This window comes from Artemia sp. Qi Xiang Cuo, chromosome 9, assembly GCF_049724085.1.
Source record: "Artemia sp. Qi Xiang Cuo chromosome 9, ASM4972408v1, whole genome shotgun sequence".
NCBI classification, from domain to species: Eukaryota; Metazoa; Arthropoda; class Branchiopoda; order Anostraca; family Artemiidae; genus Artemia; species Artemia sp. Qi Xiang Cuo.
The window spans coordinates 44,088,845-44,113,581 of record NC_142802.1 but is presented as its reverse complement, the minus strand read 5'-3'; the positions used below and the strand labels follow the sequence as shown (position 1 = coordinate 44,113,581).

The following is a 24,737-nucleotide window of genomic DNA, read 5'->3' as shown; positions in this document are numbered from 1 at the left end:
AGTAAAAGTTTTGTTGTTCTTTCAATCATAAAACATGTCGAGTTTGTTTCAGATATTTCTTATTCTTATCATACAAGAAATGGAAAGACGATTGCTGAAAGCAGTTTCTCTTCCTTTTCACTGTACTGTGAAAGCATGAAAATGGCAGATCCCCCCACCACATTTGGCCAGAACGAAACAGAACTAGAAAATATCTCCAAAAATTTTTTTTTTTTGTAGATCATTCTCCCTTTAGCGTTAAGTTAATCGATTTGAGCTAGTGACTTTTCCCCTTATTCCAGAAGCGAAACTAACCTCCTCTGTTCCAATACTTGATGAGAAATCCTCTCCCGACTTCAGACTACTTGACGGGTTTCTTTTCCTCAAATTCATAGAACTAGTGTTCAAACGACGTTGATTATCTGGTACAATAAAGGATTCTTCAGGCTCAGTAAAATCGCCTACAACAAAGAAGAAAAACTCATATCGAACCTTATGATAAAGTAATCTCAGAACCAATATAATGGTAACTCAGAGGACCAGAGAGGTCACTTGTAAAGATCCTGTAAAAGAAAAAAAAACTTTCCAATTCTTTGGCTGGTTTGAGTTATACGTGGACAACCCGATCAGATATTAAACTTAAATTTAAATATTTCCACTATTTACATGGATCTAGTCGGTCTATAATTATTTAAGAAATATCCTCGGACATCATATTTAAGGGAACAAGGGTACAGTGTACTTTCCCCATAAGCGAGTCTCTCAATTAGGGGCTGTTATGTCATATTATATTAGTTGCAACAAACTTTCGTGCGAGGATCTTTTCTGGGGAAGGTGAAGGGGGCTGAAAAAAAAGAAGATTTAAGTAACTAGGACACGTTTTATGGATAAAGGATGACAAAATGGCAAAGATTGTTCTCTTCTGGCCAACCGTCTGGGGCCAAACGAAAAGCAGGTCGTCCCTGAATGGGCGGAAAAATGTCGTGAAGAAGGATTTAAAAGAAAATGGAATTTGTTGGGGAAGGGAGGGGGGGTGCAATTGTGAATAGATTGAGGAGTAAGTGTGCATGCAGCTGCATTGGTTTTAGGCGGATTGGGACTGCAGTGACTTGTCAGTAGTAGTAGTAGTAATAATAAAATCATGGCACACTTTATCCTATGATTTTGAAGGAAAACAAGTAATCCTGGAGAAGATCTTAGAAACAGAAGATTTTTTTTAATGAGATCACGAGAGAGAATATAGCAGATATTCTTTCAAGGGAGGGGATTTGCCAAAAGAATATCTTTACGAGAACTTTCAGCCTTTCAGAACCGTCAGCACATTCTCTGGATTATTTTCATTTTATTTTTATAGAGGGCAAAACATACCCGGATATTTGTATTTTCGCTAGAAAGACTTGGGAATCATAACAAAAATCCAGAGAGGAAGTTAAACCGGATGCCCCCCCCCCTAATCGACTGCATACGGCGGTGGCTAAAACATATTAAGAATAGCCATAGAGAAACAGAGTAAAAGACAAAACAATAAAAACATGACAAGAGATGTCATTAATGACACAACGAAATATCAAATATGGCTGAGAGGTGGTATTCTACACTACATAGTATAATTTGGCCCTTAGCACAGAGTGACTTGAAACTGTTGAAATCCTCATACATATCAGCCTACAAAGGGGAGGGAGGGAAGGGGAATCATACCTCAAAATAGATCCAAAAGAGCCCCAGAAAATGATAGTGTATTTTTTGTTTTTTACTCTCTCCTATAAACCAAGTCCTTATACACTCTTCCCTATAGGTGAGAGACGTGAGCAAATATTTTATATATAATGCTGAATCATAAAAACCTTCCCCCTTCTTTTTGAGTAAATGCCAAAAATTTATGAGTTCAGGACAGTCCGATTGAATTGACCTTCAAAACTAAAGGATTTTCCAGGTAAGCCAGACAGGCTGTTTTTCAATCAATAGCTTTTTTTATGGATTCGTTGGTGCTCCAGGCAAAACAAAACTTTAAAAAATTACTGCACAAGAACTTAATTTCTGGGAAAAAACAGCTAATATTTTTGAACTTTACATACAAAATGATATACCTAGAATTCTTTTCGAAGCAATAAACTATTCCTGTTTGAATAAGTTAAGAGCCGAGATTTTGAAAAACAAAAACAAAAAAATTTTATATAATAAAAAAACTAAGTACTTTTGAGTTTAGGATATTATGACGCGTTGCTGTAGATCGGGTAGCACAAAATTTTCTAATAAGCTTAAAATGTCAAAAAAAGATATGATGAAATTTTAAGTGCAAGACATGTGACTGTTACGATTTTCCAATCCAAACTCTTTTCGAGCAAAACTAAGATTAACTAAGGGAATGTGAGATTAATGTTGAACCAAGAAGATGCCCGATAATTTTCAAAAAATGGAAGCTTGAAACTAATCTTCCACTTTGAGACACTTTGAGACTGAAACTAATCTTGAGACATCTAGAAGACATACACTCAATTATTTATAAAGCCGGGGAAAGAAAATGCTGCCAAGGAGATTATTCGAAAAATATTAGCTAAGAATGGAGATATCTAATTCGAAAAATAATGAGAACGAAACTTTCGAGAAAATGAAAATATTCAAATTCATCAATAGATTCCAACGTCTATTTTGTTCCAAAAATTGTTGACATCTCAACATTGTCATTCGCAGAATTGTCATGAAAATACAGCATCATTTAATAGGTCATTTGGTTTTACATCAATTGAAGACAATATGGCACATCCCTCCGGTTATAATCTTTAGCCTACTGTTTCAGAATCAACTGTAAAATATGTATCTTAGAGTGGATGCATTTATCCACATAATGAAAATCCAAGAAAAATTAAAAATTGTTTTTTCTTAATCCGGAAAGAGTATGCACAGCAAAAAATGCTGAAGGGCTAGTGCAATCCCGATTTGAAGGCAGTAAGTGGGTATAAGGCTGACAATAACTCGTTTATTCAAGCACGTAAGAAGTTATTCCAAGTTGAATAAGGCTATTCAAGATCCGGAATTGAATTGCACTGAGCCAACAACACTAGCAATGATAATAAGCAAGATCATGGTTTAGATCAAAGATAATGCTCTAAGGATAATGAAGTAGCCATTGCTTTCCTTAATGCAGAATGTGAACCTCCGTTAGAGACCTAGTTATCCAGCATAAAAATTTAATTAATTTCCTTCTCCAGCAAGACTAGCACGGCAGTATTTTGATGCTTAAACTAAGACTGAGACAAATCATCTTTACTGTTTGAAGAGTGAATCGAAATGCGCTACGCGTTGATAATTACATAGGTTTAATACTATCCCTGGCAAAATCAAGTTTTGGAAGCAGGAATCCTTTTTGACAAAGAGCAAGGTTCTACCGCTGATATTTGAAGGTAGTCCTCAGAACAAGATACGAAACTATCAAGATCTTATAGCAATAGTAAGAAATCATGGAGAGGCTGACTTTGTACCTATGATATGCGACCCTAAATGATCAAAAGTTGTGGAGGATGTCGAAAGTAGGCAATCTCCTGAGTTCAAATCAGATTTTGTTTCTCAAGTTTCAAAAATGAAACTTCAAGCATTGATGGATGAAAAAAGAAAAAAATTATGTACACTGACTGCTGGACTTCATATTGCCAAGTTTCAGAAACATGGATGGTACTTCCGTATTATAAGGTACACCCTCGATAATTTGGATCTACAGATCAGACAATAACCGGTTTATGCCTGTCAAGATTCAAGAAAATTAGATCAGGCTCAGTTGAAACCTACGCTGTAGATATATTTTTATTAAACATTTAATATATAGAGATGGTGTTTTGATTGGGTTACGTTTTGTTAGGTATTTAATATAATGCGTTCTGTGCCCCCCCCCCCACCATAATTCTCTGTTGTAGTTTCCCTAATTTTGTTAAAGTATTGTATTTTCATGATATTTTGGTATATTTCATTATGATTAACCTTACTTCACTTCTTGAGTGTGTACTGAATAATATACAAGTACCATATGGATTACTACACGCTCATATTTGACCTATACTCAAAACAGAAAGTAAAGCGAATGACAATGAAGATCCTGATAGATTCGTTTGTGTGTAAATTTCATTTATTAAAATCAACCGGACACTACATGCTATTGTGACTAAAGACTTCAGTTTATTTTGTGTTCAGTGACTTCAGTTCACCATAGTTGATGGTGAATGTTCAGAGACCCTCTAGAACCATGGGGAATGCATTCAAAGTTGGAATGCTAATCTTAATATTAACAAATTATTACGTATAAGAGGGGGTTCGCCCCCTCGTACATACCTCACTCTTTACGCTAGTTTAAATTTTGTATCAATTCCTTAAGAATGACACCTGAATCACAAAGGCCGTTAATTAGAATAAATAGCTCTTTTGAAAGTATTAAAAAAACTTTAACGTAAAGAGCGAGGTGTTGACAAGGTGGCGAAACCCCTCATATGAACAATAATTTCTGTTCTTGTTAAGTTTTAATGTTGCTCCTTACTTTCAGTTGAATAAACTTGTTTTTTTATTTATTTAATTTCTGACCTGTTTTTTTAAATAATGCTGGAAAATCTGGCGGCCCCTTCATAGAAAATCCGGCGGCCCCTTTCCCTCCCCATCTCCATTGAAAATTCCCTTCCCCTATCTCCATTGAAAAATCTTCCCAAGTAAACCTACGACCCCCCACCCCAACAGAAGAAATACCCCCTGAAAACATTTGTATAAGTACCAATAACCAAAACAATATGTAAACAATGGGCAAAGTTCATAACTTGCAGCCCTTCTTCCGGGGACTGTGGGGGATTAAGTCATCCCCATACATTTATTAGGTTTTTCGACTCCAATTTATTTAGTCACCCAAAAAGGGCAATAGAAGTTTTAATTTCCGTTCGAATGAGCCCTCTCGCGATATTCTAGGATCACTGGGTTGATACGATCACCCCTGGGTTAATACGATCAACATTCATCCGTGATATTTCTTAAGGTAAAAAATACAAAATTCCACATTTTTGCAGATAGGAGTTTGAAACTTCCACAGTAGGGTGCTCTGATATGTTGAATCTGATGGCGCAATTTTCATTAATATTCTATGAATTTTAGGGGATGTTTTCCCCTTTTTTTGAAAATAAGGCGCATTTTCGCAGGATTTTGATGAAACTTATATATTTGAAATCAGCATAAAAATCAAATTCTTATGATGTATCTATTGGTATCAAAATTCAGTTTCGGTTACTATTGAGCCGGGCCGTTCCTTACTTACAGTTCGTTACCACGAACTGTTTGATGAAATATCTATTAAGACATCTTTATAAAGGAATACAAGAGAATATTCTAACGACGGTGCCATAAAATCATTCGTTGATTATTTTACAGGCCTAGGAGTCTTTGGGGGAATTAGTATAGAATAATATTGCATTTGTATTTCAATATGAGTAAATTTTATCGCGATAAATGCTCCAGAAGCAGCATGGCGGTTGTTTGGCTTCAAAATGCACAAGTAATCTATCTAAAATATGGTTCTAGGCGTTTACCTCCCGGTAAATACCCCTCCCCCTGTGGAAAATAAGGCTTTCCAAATTTGAGAATTTTATTTGAGTTTTTTTTATTTCCGTAGAGAGATAAGGAATTTTGGTACTTGTGTATTACACGCCACTCTCTCAAGTTTACGCTGTGTAAAATTCGAGAACACACCAGTTTTTTCGTTATTTTAGAAATAAATTTGGTCTACAGATTTACATATTGGGGGGGGGGGGGGGTGAAGTAGAGAAGGTCTGCATACAAAATGTGTTTGGTACAAATATTCTGCATATTAGATAGATAGACAGAGAAGTGTATTTTAATGCCAAATATACAGCCATGGACACAGTAAATAACATAAATGAAAGGCACAAATAACATAAACTTTGATCAGAAATCATCATAAAACATTTCAATGAAACACTACATTAACCTAATAATAGTAATTAATGCTTGGAAAAACGGTCATTTAAAAAAAAAAACAACACAAAACCCCTTTATTCCTGAAGGTTCACACAGGAACCACAAATGTAAGGATTTTTTAGTATAAAAGTTAAACAAGCTAGCCCCTCGGATTTGCTACCACTGTGTGATAGTCAAAGAGCTCAATTCCCAGTATTTTTGTCAGTTTATGATGTCCACCTTTGGGTGAGATAATCACCGTCGAAGTAAGTACTTTTTGCCTCCTTAGATTTTCCACAAAGGTGGGCATGTATTTTTGTAATTGACAATGTAATAATTTCTTCTAGTTTTTATTTCCCTGGCCTGGCATAGAGGAAGGTCTGATAGTTTAAATGAAGTGTCGTTTGCATCTATAATGAGGAAATTAAGCGAAAGTAGGGGCCCGAAGAATCGTGGTTCCTAGATGAACCATCCGTCAGAAATGGGAACATTTCAGGCGACTGAACGTATAGAGAGTAAGATATGCTAAGATATCCTGTAACCACTGTTTTTACGCCACTATCTTATAATTTCTGATGGTTCGACCATGCTAAATAGGATCTGTACCTTTAAGGAACCATCCGGAACAGCTTGAGCTTGGGGTTGCCATTGTCAATAGTAAAATACTAAACTTTCTGTAGCTAAATTACGAAACTTCCTGTAGATACAACTAGTAAGATTGACTAAGCTCCCCAACCAATATGTCTTTTCTAGGGTTGCAATGGACGAATCTACATCCACTGCAGCAAAAATAGCGGAATTTGAGTACTCTAAAATTATGAAGAAACTACGTTCACGCCCAATTTCATTGGAAAAAGCTGTGAATTTTGCTCTTTGTTCAGATGATGCTTCTGACCCGGAAGACTTGCTAAGTGAAGATAAAGACCCATCTGATCCGCAGTTTGTTCCTCCTGGCGAATTTTTAGAAGAACTGCTCGAAGCTGAAATAGAAACCGGCCGAATTGAGGCCAACGACTGTGACAGTCAGGTGAGTCTCAAGCTAATGGAGGTGAAGAAACCCGACCACAACAAGCCCCAAGTATTCCTACTTCCAAACCAATGAGACGAAGAGACATTGCTTGGAGGAAAGTAGATTTTGTCCCACCAGACACTCTGTGGAAACATCAACTTCGAGTCGACCAAGAAATGAGCGGCAAGACCCCATTGGAATATCTCAGGTTGTTTTTCGATAAAGAAGTAGTAAGCAACATACGCGATCAGACGAATATATATGCAATTCAGAAAGATGGCAAACAGTTAGGCGTTTCTTAGACTGACATTGAGCGTTTCCTGGGAGTCCTTGCGTTTACAGGAATAGTGAAAATGCCCTCCTATCAGAGCTACTGGTCAAACGGAACTCGTTACTCCGTGATAGCCGATGCTATGTCACGTGACAGATTTGAACTGATAAAAAAGTATTTGCATTTCAATGACAATGTATCGCACAAGCCTCAGGGAGACCCTGGTTACGAGACCCTGGTTACGAGTACGACAAGATTCATAAAATTCGTCCCTTGATAGAGAAGGTTCGAGCCAACTGCATGAAGATACATCCGGAAGAACACCAGGTCATTGATGAGCAAATAGTTCCGACGAAGCAGCGAATATTGCTGAAGCAGTAAAATCCGAAAAACCATATAAGTGGGGATACAAGTTCATCTCCAGAGCGGGACTAAGTGGATTTGTGTATGATTTAGAAATATACACTGGCACGGAATCAGTTGATACAAGCGATTTGGTGGTCGGTGCTGACTTTGTACTTGCGAGGGGAATCCCAAACCACATGAACTACAAGCTCTTTTACGACAACTGGTTATCGTTACTAGACCTGGCCCAAACCCTAAATGACCAGAGTATACTTACACTGGTTACAGTTAGAGTAAACAGGTTAAAAGACTGCGCTTTGGAACTAGATAGCAAAATGAAAGCGCAAGGAAGAGGCTCGTATGACTGGCAGGTGGAAACGCAGTCAAATGTTGTAGTGGTGAAGTGGTTTGATAATAAGCCGGTTCACTTGATATCAACCTATACAGCTGTGGATCCTGAAGATACCTGTGACAGGTGGGATGGCAGGCAAAAAGAGCCCATAGAAATGAAGAGACCACACTGCGTGAAGGAATACAATTGCTTTATGGGTAGTGTCGATCTTGCCGATATGCTGATATAGTTGCACAGAATTGACTTTAAGTCTCGAAATAAGTGATACATGCGAAATTTCTCTTTCTTGTTTGACCTTTCCATTGTAAATGGGTGGATCCTATATCGCAGGTGTCTTCCTACTGGACGAAAACCCATAAACTTGCTGCAGTTCAAAACGGAAGTTGCACGCGCCTCAATGTCTAGTGCATCCTCAGCGACACGAGAGGTAGACCACTAAACGAAGCTCTATCCCAAAAGAAAAGAAAGTATAGTTGCCGCCCACCAGACTCGACGAGACTCGACGGCCAGGAACACTTTCCAGCTTGGATAGACAGCAAACAGAGGTGCCGAGCTTGTGTTCAAGCCCACTCCAAGGTGAAGTGTATAAAGTGCGAAGTGGCTGTGTTTCACGCCAAACAGAAACTGTTTCCTATCTTACCCCACTAGCTAGGCGATGTGTGACTATGTGCTGTTACTGCCGGATGTTGCCTGTGGGAACCATTCTGTAGTTTCTTCACTTTCATCAATAAATTTTTTCCTTGACATTTTCATTGCGGAATGACCTTGAATAAAGCACAGAAACAGGCGCGGAATTTTTTCCTCTCTTTTTTCAATATTCAGGCATCAAAGGGTTAAATGAAACATTATATTTATTTTATACTGGATTTTTTTTTCTGTTAACAAAATTTCCAGATACCTCGCTATTCTTCTGTAATTTTTTAGTGGCCATACCAAGAAAAAAATATTTTCTGACTTCAAACTGTCCAAATACTTTACCAACCCCCCCCCCCCTATGTGCAAATATATAGCCCAAATTATATATTTCCCAACCATTTCCCATATATTCTGTCACTTGTCTTTGTCTTGTCTCGGGCTAAACTGAAAAAAAAACTAACGAAAAAACCGGTTTGTTCTCGAGATTTACACAGCGTAAACTTGAGTGAGTTGCCCATTATACACAAGTACCAAAACTCCTTTCCCCTACGAAAAAAAAACTCAAGTAAAATTCTCAAATTTGGAAAGCCTTCTTTTCCACGGGGAGGGGGTATTTACCGGGGGAATAAAGTATTTGGCAGTTTGAAGTCAGAAAATAATTCTTTCTAGGTATCTGGAAATTTTGTTAACTAAATAACAAAAAAAAAATAAAAAAAAAAATATATAAAGTAAATGTAATGTTTCATTTAAGTGTTTTTTCCAAGTGCTAATTTTTTTTTCCCACTGACCGTTTTTATAATTATTAAGAACTATTATTAAGTTAATGTAGTGTTTCATTTAAGTGTTTTATGATGATCGCTGATCAAAGTTGATGTTATTTGTGCCTTTCATTTATGTTATTTTACTATGTTCATGGCCGTATATTTGGCTTTAAAATATACTCCTCTATCTATCTATTTAGTATGCAGAATACTTACAGTTAACACATTTTGCATGCGGACCCGCTATACTTTACCCCCCTCCCCCCATAATATGCAAATATATAGCCCAAATTTATTTCTAAAGTAACGAAGAAGAAGTGACGAGTTCTCAAGTTTTACACAGCGTTAACTTGAGTGAGTGGCGCATAATACACAAGTGCCAAAATGCCTTCCCCCTACGAAAATAATAAAACTCAAATAAAATTCTCAGATTTGGAAAGCCTTATTTTCCACGGGTTCCGCAGGGGTAAACGCCGGCCACCCTAAAATATAAACTTATCGTCATCAAGAACACACCAAAATGTTCAAGATAATGAAGAAAACCTAAAAAAAGTAAACTTGCCTTAAAGAAATTCTCGACAAAAAAATATTAGCATAAAAAAAATAATAAAAAATACCCCCAAGATTTCTTATCTCTGCGATTCAGAATACAGAAAGTTTGTCATAAATCGCTGTCGATTTCAGAGCTTCAGAAAATAAGCTGTGCAACGATGCCAATTTTGGGCACATAGACAAATATCAACTTGTTCTACACGGTTGTGAGCCAGTGCGTCCAAATATTCGGAATCACCACCATTGATTGCCCTAAAATCCACCTTCACCCCTACTGTAGCAAAAGTGTGTTACCAAACCACTTTTTTAACGATAGCCAGCCATCGATCCCTGGTTGAGACCATAAGAAACTTCTGTTTGCCAGTGCTTTTGAAAACGAAGCAGAGAAAACTTAAAATATCCGTAGAAATGACGAGATTCCTATACTAATAATAGACCAAACATAATTAATTTCCGTACACACTACAGCTAACTCCATAGGAAACGATGGATGATCTTTTTTTTGTTTTTGTAAAAAAAAGTAATAAGAAAATGTTCGTAAGATTTTAATCAGAATAACGTGATCTAGTAGCGACATATGGCGGGATCAACATAAACCCCAAGGCCCGAACTACTAAAAATAAAAAATCTGTTATTACCTCGTTCGACACAATACCCCATTCCAAAAAAGGGTTTGCCAATTATTATGCTATTAAAATCAACCTAAAAAGAAATACCTAAAGAAGTTGCATCACTTCTGCCTTTTCTTCCATCCGGTTCATTACACGTAGCAGCTGGGAATGCTAAACCAGGCACTGAATACAGCTTTCGCCGCTCTAAAATTTCCGCGCGATCATGTCTTAGCTTGTAGACCATATCACAAGTATTCTCTTCCTATAAAAATGTGTTTCAGTTACTGCAAGCAACCTTCTATAATACTATTTAGTTTCGTAAATGAACAGAGACCAGGAAGGAAAACAGAAACAAAATATTGAGCAGAAAGTGAAAGAGGAACTTTTGGAAATAGAAGCATTGACGCTAAGGGCTAAGCATGGGAGGGACAAAAAAAAACAACACAAAAACAACATATCAAATTTTCAAACATGCCAGCTGAAGCACGCAATATTTCTTTGTAGACTAAGAACACAAATCATCTTGCCCAACAATTTCTTCTCCTTATGTACTTTATGGGCTGATAATTAATTTCCCAGCGTTATTGATTTTGAGATGGGAAGTGGGAAACCAAAATGGGCCAAAACAGAAATAAAATATTAGAAAATTTTGCAAAAAAAAAAAAAAAAAAAAAAAACATACACAACAGAAACAAAATGCTTGATCTTTAGCCCCCGTAACAAATAAGTGTCTGATCCAAGTAATCCTTTTTTGAAAAACTGTTATTACTCTTGATATATCCTAGCCCGTGGTTTAGTCTTCAGCCAAAGTTAAGCGAGTAGCAATCTATACCATGATCAAGTCACTTCTGAGCTCTGAGATTAAAAAAAAAAACCCTACACCTCAATTTTGATATGCCATGGCAGTCTCTTCTTTTTCTAGTTTTATTAAGCCATGGCACCCTTTGTATTCCCTTTCCGGTTCAAGAGAAAATAATTATTCAAAAAAGATAAAATTGACACTCAAGCTGCACAAACAAAGATAAGAATGCATTGCTTAAGAAATTTTTTTTTTTAGCCCCTGACCAATGTAGTGCACACAAGTCACTGCTCCAAATCTCAATAACCTATACAATATCTATTTTAATCATTTATATTTTTGTCTCCCATACTATCCAAATTTCAAACAGATCACCCCTTCTTCCATTGTTCAAGTCGTTTGTTGTTTGCACACTCTTTTTGTTTTAGTATTCTTTTACTACGGGCTGAAACTCTTTTCATGGTTTTAGCAGTAGCTGCAACCTAGAAAAGAGCGAACCACAGCCCATAGTAACCAAAAGTTGAAAAACGCGTTTTTTTAAAAACTGCCTAGTAAAAAAAATTGCCATCTGTCACTGAATCAGGAATAGTAACTTTTGTTTCGGTTAATCTTAAAGTAAGTTTATCGCGAAAAGAAATTTATTGTGGTTTCGAAAGAGTCTGAAACCCCTTGAAAATGGCGTCAGATCAAAATAAAAGTGCACTATTAGAATCAGCATGGTCGAAAACCTTTGTTAAGACAATTGCAGGCATCCACCTTGAACACCAAGGAAATCACTTTTTTGCATGGGTAACACTGATGTGCCTCCTTTTTTCCTTTTTTTCCACCCGGGCTAGCGAATGACCAGAACAACGTAGAGATGTTTAGTGACTCATTTGAACGGTAATTATCTTTGCTAGTGCCTTTTTTAAGTGACCGACCTTGTTGAAGGTCAAATAGCCCCCCCCCTCCCCCCAAAGTTATCCAATCAAAATTTAGAGATAGCTTTTTTGATAAACATAGTTCAAAGGTCCACTTTCTATGGTTTTGGTGATGATATGACCCTCCATAGTCCCTGAAGAAAGGGCTGTACGCTGTATCGGGCGTATTGATATGGGGGTATTGGTATCGCGGGTATCTTAGACATATTTGTAATAGCTAATATAAAAGACATTCCTCCTATCTACGTCCTTACTATAAATTCCACCATCAGCAACTTCCAAATGGCACTAAAAACGGCACTTTTGGTGCCATATCCTAAGTGGAAAAGCTGGAGCTCATGGCATACCAGAACTTTTTAGAGCAACGTTTAATGGCTCCTTTGAAAGCTCTTGCTCATATCTACGTGATTTTTTATCAATTCTACCATCCGTAAGTGTGATGTAACACTAAAACAACACTTTCCGTGTCCCTTCTTAAGTAGAAAAGCTTGGATGTATAAAACGATATCATGACGGTAGTAATTACGGTTCAAACACTTAAATAGAGTTTTGCAAGAACACCTCCCGTATGTTCCTCCTCCAAGTCCCCTTAATAAGCTACGCAATTAAATTACAAACACCAATATATAAAATTAGATTATTAGAGGCGTGTTTCTTTTAGTAAAAAATTAAAATTAAAATTACAGTGTATTTCGTTCGAGTCATGATTGTTTTTTTTTCAATCACGGTTTATCCCTTATATATGATCATTTTCAGATAAATTCACTTTATCTTGCACTTATTTTTTAAAGAATGCTCCGGGAATGTATTTTGTCAATCATTTTGATTCAAAAGGGAATATAAGTCATCCAGTTCATGGTTTGCAACAACATTATTAGTAGATCACTAAATTCACACCAAAAACGAATGGCGTAATTTTGTCAAAGTCATGTGTGGGGGGGGGGTCAAAGTTGGAACCAATTTTTGCAAATCACGTGAAAATGACAGAGAAAACTGAAAAACGAGTCATATAGTAATGAAAAAGGTAAAAATGTACTAAAGAAAACTGAACTGTTTCAGTGGATGATTGAATATACAGACTTATCTTACTTTTGACATTTTTGGATAAACTAAATTTCAGCAGAGGGGGGGGGGGGGACTGGGGTTTGGGGGAAAACTGAGGTCTGGGAGGGGCAGTCTGCCCTTCTGTCCCATAACAAATTACACCCCTGATAAAAACCCCTTGCCACTAAGTGGTTGGAGAACTGTAGGCATGTGGTTCTGGAACTACTCAAAGTTATACGTTAAAAGAAGGATTACTTATTCAAATTATATACTTGACAATTACACCGTAATATTCTCTCCTTACGTAAGATTGAGCATCCAAAGAGGAAGAAAGACAAATGAAATGAGCTCTGTAGGAGAATTCAGGTAATTCTTCCCAAAATTTTTGAAACGAAAACAATAATTTGATCACATTGAATTTGTATCACTCTATCACTATTGAAAATCTCCGTTTTTTAAAGAGATAACTGGATTTCCAGAGTTCATATTACGGTTGATAGGTTCTTAATTTCGAGAAATACAAGGTGAAACAAAGATGATACCTGATAAATCATTCCATTATTTTGTTTGTTGTTTAATGAATTTAAATATATTATAATTATTATGCCTAAGTTTTTAAGATAATTTTAATTGTATACTGAAAGTTACTGATATCTTGGCTACTGTAAGACTTGTGAAAAGCGTTATAGATTAGTATTTGTTGTGAGCCTTCGTATGTACTGTTGACTCTTAAATCAATATTCTTGTTTTTTTATAATTGGGTTTTGTGTAAAGCGTCAGTTTTATGTAATCCTACAAATATAGGGAAATATCACCAGTTGATTAATTTGCACTAGTTTTATTGATATAAATTAGACAGACTGGGAATAAAGATTTTCCGTCCGTTTCAAGTTTCAACTTCGCTCTTTACTTCCCTCGTAAAAACTTGGCTTTTTAAAATTAATAAATCTTAATACATCCAAACTATGGAAAATTAATCAAAGGAAAACCAGCAAAAAGGAAACAAAAAAAGAAGAATACAAAAAGGAATCGGACAAACCATGTCGGCTTTGACAATGCTTGGATCTGGTAATACAATATTTTCTCGCCAGCTTGGTGTAGGGATTTCTTTATATTGGAGAACCTGAACGCGCGTAGAAGCTGCTACGGCATAAGGCCAGACTATATGGTTGTTGCTATAACCACCCCTTCGTCTGAAAAAGAGATATAATGCACAACGGCAAAAACGGATAAAATTACGGAACGTACTAAAATAGCCAAGTTGATAGGCAGCTTTAAGGGTAAAATTAGTTATTTTGGAAACCATGAGAATGGACAAGCTACAACTGACCAAAAATAAAAACTAAAAATAAAGAGAAAAGACAGAAGAGTATCATGGTTGCAAGCTTTTGAGGAAGGCGACACGAGATAGTTTAGAAGGGCCTAAGCAGTAGCATCAATTATAGTAAATTGAGAGGGGAAGGTTTTTTATTAATCTGGAAGGGGATTTTGTTGTTTTTGATTTTATTTTTAATGAAAAAACCATAAAAAGGTATCTTTCAATGAAAACACTAACAAAAAACGTAGTTCTCAAAATCAAGGAGGGGAAAATTCTAGGGGCCACATGCTCCCTCACAATTGACACCCCTGGGCCAAAGGTCCAAGAAACTGGAAGGAGGCAAGAAAAACAACAAAAAAACTGTTGCTAACAAAAGAGCCCATGAAAACAACTCTTTTACTAGGATACATATGCACGCGTTAACAAACCAGAGGTAAAGGTTATGACATCCCGAACACTTAAGAAAAAAAAAACTCGTTCTTACAGAAAATGACCCGTTCCTGTACAAAAAAAAAACCATAATACTTGTCCGCGTCAAAGTTACCGTCTGGCATGTTATCAAAAATAAATCTATTTGTCTGAGTAAAACGGAATAGAAGGCGTGTTGAAGTCATTCCAAAGTCATTACAGTCAAAATCAAATCTTGGTTTGTCTCGATTGTTAGGCACAGAGCATAAAAAAGAAAACAGACGTACAACACACAAGCAACACTAGATGCGATTCGAGTCACAACAAATTAGTCCGATCAGTAATTGACTTGGGATACAGTGGCTTTGCAAAAGATAAAATCTGATCATTTCCTAATTAAACAGGAATGAACCGTGAAACCAGTTTTAATGCTATTTGACAGAATATGAAATAAAAATTTATATTTAAATGATGACACAATAAAAATTAAATTCAAAAGGATGCTTTGGAATAACCCTTAATAGCGTTACTCAAAGTTTCAGAACCCCTGGATCACAACTTTTTGAAGTCCCTAGAAAAAAACGATATCAGGTCCAAACGACGAGATTTATCGTTTTTTTATTGCTAGGCAAGCGCCAAAATATTATTAACCTTTAGTATTTTCCAAATTAAAGCAAAATAATTATCGAACTGTTCGCTTAGCTTAGATATCGACGCCTTGGTTTGACAATAAACCGTTCTTGGTTCCTATCTCTAAAGTCATTGCTTTTTTCCGGCATTTAAAATATTTAAAATAAAGAACACGTTAGAGGAGGGGCAAATTTTTCAATTGATCAAACAATAGAACGAAATAGGAAAGAGATCAGTGCTTTCCAAACTTTGTAACATGGTGACCCTATTGAGTTACTTATGTCCAGACATACTTTTTGCTCGTGTTGGGGCCTTATCTTTACATGTTCATGGGGCTTCCTGTATGACATCCGATCGCAAGCTAGTTTCAAAAAGTGTAGGAGGTCACTTCCGAAGTTATCACACCATCTATTCCTAGGTCTTCCAGATGTACAACGAGCTCTTCCCTCGAGAACGAAAATTGGCAGGAACGATTTCCCTAGGTTTATTTCAAGGAACGGTTATTACTTGAAGGTGATTCCCCAAGTATGTTACGTTAAGGTACAGACATATACATATTATGTAGGCTACCCAACCCGACCACATTTAATAAGGAATTTGGCCTTCACTGGCGCTGCTCGTTTTCCCGTTCACATCTTAATTAACGAAATAATTGTCTTCGCCCTTCCTGATCAAATATCCATCAGGCAGTATAATAATTACAATCAGTAGAAAGGTATTTTTGTGCGGAGTATTCGTTGTTATCACTTGAATCCGAAATTTAAAAATTAAGTAGACTTCGTAAACCTAAAATCTATAACCCCAGATTCATAGTTCAACATAATAGAAAAGATAGTACTTGAACTGGAAAGCGGAGAGAGAAAGATAATTTGATGTCTTTTTTATTTGTTTACTTAATTTCCGCTCTGGGGCCATGACGCCCGACACAGATATATCCCTTTACTTTTTTTATTTATCTAATAATTTCTGTGCATTTTTTCTGCTTTTTTATATTATTCCTTTTTTCTTCCCTTATTTATTGGTATATCCTACACAATAGAGATACATTCCTCTAATAGGTGTGTTACAGCTATGCACAAGGTTTACTTGATAAATTAATCGATTGACAAGGACGTATTTGCGACACCGCTGGAAGCGGTACAAGTGCCATCTCAGAATATCCAGTTGTACCGAAATTGTTCCAAAACAAAGTTTGTACATTTCTGTGCTGGTCACTTTTTAAAATCACTCAAGTAATATCACTAAAAAAAGAACACAAAATGTTCGCTAAATTCTACAAATTTTGTGATTTGAATAAACATTTTTCAGAAGATAAATTAAGTGATTGGTGATCAGTTTAAAAACTAAAGTTAATGAACGCTCAAATAGGGTAAATCTATATATAAGACGACGGGCTCTCTAGAAAAAAAAAAAAAACCTAGAACACGCGTATCCTGTAAACATATACATGTCAGATCCATAGATAAGGAAGTAGGGTCATAGCGAGTTTTTCTAGTAGAGAGAAACGATTTCATTAAAAAACACGTTTTGAATCAATACCGGTGGTTGGAAAGGGGTCTATTTTGCACAGGTTGGCACATAAGCTGATATATTTTTTTAAGCTAAACATGAGTAGCGGTGAAGTTGCACTACATTTGATTTCTAAGTCCATGGGTTTTTCCTTTATTATTGCGTTGTATCTATATGGTTATTGAACATTTAGTGTATTCTTGCAAAGTGAAGCAACAACATTAAATATTCCTAATCTGATTTCTTCATGTCTGATACTTTTTTTTAAGTTCATGGTAAAGAACTGTAAGTAAGGAGCGACAGGGGGATATTTTAACTGGGAAGAACGTTCCATTTGGGAATTTTCCGAGGGAGAGGGAGAGGGGTGTACGGAATTTTACAAGGAAGGAGACCCGGATTTCCCGACAATATTCGAAAAACGGTCAGAAATAAATTTTAAAAGTTTTCCAACTGAAGGTAAGGAGAAACATTGAAACTTAAAACAAAAAAAAATTATAACGTACATGAGGGGGGTGCTCCCTCCTCATTACCTCACTTTTCACGCTAACGTTTGCACATGTGTCTCAATTCTCTAAGAACGACTCCTGAAACACAAGGGCCGTTTAATTAGAACAAGAACTTTTTTTTAAGTATTAAAAACGTTAGCGTGAAAAGGGAGGCATTGGGGAGGGGGCAACCCCCTCATATACGGAATAATTTCTGTTGGTTTTAAGTTTTAATGCTGTTCCTTACTTTAGGTCATACAACAGATACAATACTTGAGAAACAAAGAAGGTATCAGAAAGGCTCCCAAGAGCAAAAGTTTGCCCATGAGAATGTATGTCATCCAAATTATGTAAGTAGATTTAACAGCGCAATTTAGCTAGAAATTGCGAAGATTAGAAAATTTACGACAGATTTAAACGTATCCCATCAATTAGAGATAAAAACAAGAGAGTATATTCAAAACTACACACACAAGAGAGCACATAATATATATATATATATATTAATATTTTCAGGTTTTAATATACACTGAGAGCTCTAAAAGAACTAGCGAGCGCTGACTACACCATTTCAAAACTCACCAGCTCTTACGAAAGTATGAACTTAGTTTATAAATCATACCATTAAATAGCAGTAAGCGCTTGAATACCTCAACAGACAACATAAACACACAAAACAAATTAAGAATTAAGAAAAACATCTGGATGAAATCATGAAATCTAAAACGGCCTGTACATATCTCGAATTTCAAAGAAAAAATTTTAAAAGTAAAAAAAAGTGAGAAATTCTTAACTAATCCATCACCACGCTTAAGTTTAAGAATGGAATAGGAATGAAAAAACTAAATTATGTGTTGGAAAATCCCTAGGCAATAGTGAATCGTAGAAATAGGGGACTCTCAAGAGTATGGAAATACTCACTTTATGTCACATTGCATGCTCCGATCTTGATATCTGGATCCTTCCGCACTACTAGTAGATGGGGCAGGTGAAGCTGGAGAGTCTGTGCAGTCTTGGTCTGATTCATCTAAAGATTCAAAACATTATTCAATGGCGAGTTAAAGCTATTAAACTTTAAAAATACCACTTATAATCGTAGATTTTCCTTAGAGAGGTGCAAGTCGGTAATAAGTTGAATAAATTAAACCCCCCTCCAAACATTTTAGCTTTTAAGTTATTGGTTGAGCCGTAACTTTTTATTATCCTAATTAAAATTGTCAACAAGTTACGATATAATATTGGAACAAAGAACAATTCAAGCAATATTATCTCCTTTATATGATGTCTTAAAAATTAGAAAAAAACAACAACTTGGAATTCAATTTTGGATGAAAAAGACCTCCATAAGCAGTTATGCAGTTTTTGGTAGCAGCGAGTGTCACGTTAAAAAAAAGTAAAGTGCCTGAAAAACCAGCGAAAAAAAACATGACATCAGAGTTTTGCCATGTCGCACTTGAAATTCGCATTCTTGAACTTTTTCAGTGAATATTTTAAATTGAGATCAAATTCAGCAAATCCCTTTTCTTTGAAGAAAAATTCTAAGCCATGCCTGCTGAGAGGAGCTAATGTTGACCTTTCTCTTAATGCTAGGACTTGGGGCCTTTAGAGTACGATTCATTTTACAGGTAATTGTTAAATGTACTCAAAAAAGGTATTTAAAGGTATTGGTAGTCTTGCCGAATTAGTTACTTCTACTGGGAGCCTCTGTGCATTCAATGGACATTTGCAATTATTTAATTACGTTCAACAGCACTTGTTGAAACAAATTACATTAATATTATTCGTATATTGTTCTTCAGAGCTCAATAAACTCTGACATCCTTTTACAGAGAGAAAATTCTTGGCATATCTAATATTTTTGGTTGGTTTCAAAGGTTCTATGGGGTCGCAAGATCATCTTGACACCCCACCCCTGATATTACTATTATTATTAATTTATCGCCCATAAAAAAGAGGTACATAGACGGAGTAATCACTAAAGAAACAAAAATATATAAAAAACACACACACATATTTAAAAACCAAGTATATAACATAAAAAAAAAAATATACATACATTACATTAATACAAACAAAGTATTGTGAACAAATTTATGAGCATGGATGATGAAATTTACTTTGAAAACGTGATAGTGATTTATTATTTCTAATGTTAGGGTCAGCTAACTTATATAAAGTGAATGATTTTACGGTTTCTTGTCCAAGGGGGCAAATGTTAAAGATATTTAGCAAATCTGAAAAAAATTGGTCGTAGGTGCTTTTTATCTGTAACTGTAAAGAACTTCCAGAAAGGAGCAATGTAAAGCATCCGTGGAAGGGTTGTGGCGTTGTAAATGGATACTAGAAGGTAACCATTGAAACTTAGTTTGCTTTTTACGATTCCAGCGCAAGAAATGAGCCTAATTAGTTAATCCAGTAACTAATTAGGCTCGGGAATGAAGCTGAAGCTTATCTAGTTATGCAAAACGTATCCAAGCTTAAGGGCTCTGGAATAAAAATTTGCACGGACCTTCCTCCAGCACTTAACGCTTTACGCACAGGATTCATCACTAAAGCAAAAGAGATGAAGGAGTCTGGAATGATTATTGCTTCTCGGGTTAAAAATAAAGGAACCCATGTACGGCTTGATATAAAAAAAAAAAAAAATGGTTCGGTGATATGGGAGAGAGCTGATCAAAAACTGAATAGGATAGTAGTAATCTGGGTTTATATTTATAAGATATTGTGGAGTACTTTGTTTATTTTTTGTTTAGTGCTCTAGTTGTTAAGTTAGTTGATAATTTATGATTTTTTTCGGATTATGATTATTTTATTTTTTGAGGCCCATTCGCAAAAATATGGTAAAGTACATTATGTGGGTTTTTCTCACTTTGTTTTTTTTTGTTATCAAAACTGTTATATTTAATTTCCTTACTTTGTGTCACGCTATTACTAATTTTCGCTACGTTAGGTTTTCATGTTATAAAGTTCTAGTTTTTTGTTTATGTTTGTCTGTTTCAAATGAAGTTTTGGCAACAATTGTGTCTTCTTTGACTTTCCGTATGTTTGGTAAGTCACTTCTCGTCAATAATTGTACCCAGTATCGAGATAATGGATGATAGACTTTATAATTTCGAGGAGCTCCCCCCCCCCCTAGAGTTAGGTAAAATATTTGAGAATTTATGCAAAGATGACGATGTTTTTGATATGATGGTTCATTCTATCCCAAAAAATAAATATCTACTCCCCACCCAAGTTTTAAATAAAGGCGCTAATTTTAGAATGGCATTTTTGAACTGTCGCGGGTTACTAAATATTTTTGATCTAATATCCCTGTTTATTTCTCATCATAATATAGATGTCTTCGCCTCTTATGAAACATTTTTAAATGATTCGACAAAGATATAAGTATTGCTTTCTTCAAGTGACTTTTCTTCTTGTTTAGAGCCTTCGGACCCTGATTTTGCTGCTGAATTTTTTTGTGAATCAGTTTAAACGTTGTTTCAATAATGCTTTCTCTCTCCGCCAAATATCAAGAAGAAATAGTATAAAGGCGATTAAGCCTTGGATATCTCCTGGATTGCTGGTATCAATAAAAAATAAGAATATGTTATATAAGGCATATTTAATGCATCCATCTGAAGTTAAATTAGCTGAATTTCGCAGATACAAAAATTATTTAACAAAAATTTTAAGATCAGCAAAAAGTCATTACTTCGTCGAAGCATTTGTTGAAGTAGAAGGGTCCCCCAAGAAGACATAGGAAATAATTAATAAGTGCTTAGGAAAGCATAAGACCCATGATCTTCCTGATGAATTAATAGCTGAAGATGGAACTAAACTTGCTACAGGGAAAGTGCAAGTTATCAATGCATTAAATATACACTTTACGAAAATTGGCGAGGAAACCACGTCAACTGCTGGAAACAATCTGGCCCGTCATCTGGATAATGGAACTGGAGAGGACTTTCAATCATATCTACCCCCGTCTCACAATTGCTTTATTTTTCTTACTCCTGTAACCCCAGATGAACTTTTACTTACAACAAACCTTTTAAAGAATGGATCTTCGGAAGGGATCGATGGGCTGTTTTGAAACCGGAAGATTTCCTTCTTGTTTCAAGTCTGCAATAATTATCCCTATGTATAAACGAGGAGATCCGAAGTACCCAACAAACTATCGGCCGATTTCAATCCAGTCTTCATTTGGGAAGTTGCTCGAAAAGTGCCTATATAACCGTATAGTCAGCTTTCTAATGAAATCTAGATTTTTTAGTCCGATGCAGTTTAGGTTCCAGAAGTCTCACTCTACTGAACGTGTTATTATGGCAATGACTCAGTTTGTTCACGACGCCCTCGACAAAGGTGATATTCTTGCTACAATTTTTATTGACATTAAAAAGGCGTTTGATACGATTTCCCATAAAATATTGCATACTAAACTTGATAACTGCGGCATAAGAGGCCCAGTTAATGACTTAGTTATGTCATACCTAAAAAACCGAAATCAGTATGTAGACGGAGGTGATACTTCTTCCTCATCAGTATCTCAATCTCAGTCAGTCGGAGTCCCACAAGGCTCTATTTTGGATCCACTCCTATTTCTTCTCTATGTTAATGATATCAGTAATAGCATCAATGATATTGGCCTTAACATATTATTCGCCGATGACACGGCATGCAATGTCAGCAGCCCCGACTCTAGATCTTTAAAGCTTAGGTTATAACCAGCACTGTTGGAGCTTATCTTATAGTTCTCGAGCAATAAATAGACTATTAATTGTAATAAGACCAAATTCATCACCTACTCTCAAACCGGGAAAATAGCATCGGAAATTGTGACGATTAATATTCACGGCACACCTATTGAAATTGAAAGAGTTTATGATATTAAATACCTCGGAATAATACTGGATTCAAGTTTATCATTTAAAAGCCATGTAATTTATCTTTGAATGAAACTTGCAAGAAATATTGGTATGATGAATCATCTTAAATTTGTTCTGCCATTTTTTGCCCTGAAATTTCTTTATCATTCTCTAGTGCATTCATATATAAATTACTGTCCCATTATTTTCTTGAATACTTTTAAAACTCATATTCTTCCTCTTCAGAGGCAACAAAATAAAGCTCTGAATTTATTGAAAAATTGCCTGCCTAGCGTGTTTTCTTACCCTGATAAATCGTCAACAAAATGTATGTATCAAATTTCAAATATTCTTCCACTGGATCTTTTTTCTTCTTTCCACTCTGTTCATAATATTATTAAACACGTTCAAGGTCTTTTTCCTGAGTGTTTTTATTTGCATAATAATTTTTTTCAGGATGATAATCAGGTTTTGCATGCATATTGGACCTGTGGCAGTTGTGTAGTTTGTTATGCTTTATTAAAATACGAAATATCCGGTTTTTCACCTAATCAGAACATTATTATACATTAGAAAAAATTTCAAATATGTAGGTTTGAATAAATCGTTTATTTATAATAAAATTAGATTAATGAGTCCCTTAATCAGTAATTGTTCATTTGATTCATTTTCTGGGGTGGATGCTCCTCATTTCACTTTATTTATTTGGTTATTTTGATTTTATGCGGATTTTGTTTGTTGTTACCCTACGGAGAGTTGAAGAGCTATATTTTTATTACAGGATCTGGAGATAGCATTATTTATTTATTGTTGAGTGTATATAAACCCAAACACAAGTTATTCTCCCCGTGGGTCATTAATTTAATAGTTTTGTGAAAACATTTTTCATGGATTAATAAAGAACTTGAACGTGAGAAATCAGCAAAGGACGTGTGTGGCCGATAGATGTGCCAATTGGAAGGCCCATGTATGTAATATGGTCTGCGGGTTTAACAAGAGAACCGTCCAGATTTAGGGAAGAAGTAGAGGGATTTCGCCAATTGGAAAGGACAACTTCGGTTTTCTCAGGATTAAAAGACATTTTTGAATCTTTGAGGATTTTCAAATTCAGCTCAATGCGCTGGATCGTACGGCTGAGATTCAAGATGTCATCAGTATAACAAATAAGAGACCTATCGATTCTCCCAAGAATGCATGAAGGAAGACACTTTGTTTGAGCATCCAGGACACTATCATCGATCTATACTGGGAAAGTTTTTTTTTTTTTTTGTTAGACGAGTAGTTTATTAAATGTAAGTATTCTCTTAATAACCAGATTTCTAAACAATTTTATGAAGAATGTAAAATACATCTAATTCTCTTGTTAACTGAATACCAACCAAGGTGCTAAATATTCCAGTGATTTCACAATAGACCATTTGAATGAATCTGCATACCGGGTGTAAATTTTCTGTTTCAGGGTAAGGTTTTTAGGTTGAGGCCTTGACTGAGGTCCAAAACATTTTCATTTATTCTAAAAAAAAATTCCAAGACACACGACTTTTATTTAAAGAATTTAAAGAATATTCATTTTGATGTTGAAAACCGCATCCAATGGAGCATAATAATTAAGCTTTTCTCAAGAAGTTATTTGCAATTAGCTCTGTTGAATACAGGGCCTATGTACCTCATTCAAGAGAGCTATGTAACTGTGAACAAGACTTAAGATATTCCAACTTTTTGTAAAATATGAAACTTTAAGAATATGCGACTGAAAGCAAATTCAAATGCTAGAGTTTAAATGGAATCTAGAGCATCTTGAATATGATCTGTGAGCCTACTAAGGTTTTCTACTATGACTTTTCCTTTTTGTGGCAAAAATGAAAACATATTTAGTCTTCTAGATCTATCCTAGGCCTATTTATACCTGAAAACCCGAGGTTACTGCAAATAGTTGCCAACGAAAAAAAAAAGAAGAAAACTGTGAAACGGAAACTAATTCCTATGAATCTGACAATGCTTTTCATTTGTAAAAATTCAAATCTACAAAATCTGTTGATTCCTATATCAGTGAAAATCTACCTAATGAATAAATATAAGCTCATCAAGTTCTAAAAGTGACTATTCTGATTTGTCAGAAAATGCAGTTGATAGTGACCAATTGCTAGATGGTATGTACGTTACCATTTCAGGATATATGTTCCAGCCCCTTGTCACAACGCATGTAGCTTCTATCTAAGATGACAATAACACGATTCCTAAGGAGTATAGAAGTTTATTTAAAGGTTCATCATCATGGTAAGCAATTTAGGCATAACCCAATTGCTTCATTTTATCTAAAT

The 24,737-nt window shown here is 35.6% G+C and overlaps 1 protein-coding gene across 4 annotated transcripts in view; it reads right to left on the bottom strand.

Annotated features, from left to right (window-relative positions):
* nsl1 (non-specific lethal 1) overlaps nt 1-24,737 on the bottom strand; it is an 86,687-nt gene that overhangs the window by 10,517 nt on the left and 51,433 nt on the right. For all 4 annotated transcript variants that reach the window (XM_089094598.1, XM_089094597.1, XM_089094596.1 and 1 more), the window contains exons 7-10: nt 18,491-18,596; nt 14,259-14,412; nt 10,562-10,718; nt 295-440 (exon numbers count right to left, since the gene is read on the bottom strand). In XM_089094598.1, coding sequence (XP_088950724.1) covers nt 295-440; nt 10,562-10,718; nt 14,259-14,412; nt 18,491-18,596 — 563 coding nt within the window. The remainder of the gene's footprint in view (nt 1-294; nt 441-10,561; nt 10,719-14,258; nt 14,413-18,490; nt 18,597-24,737) is intronic.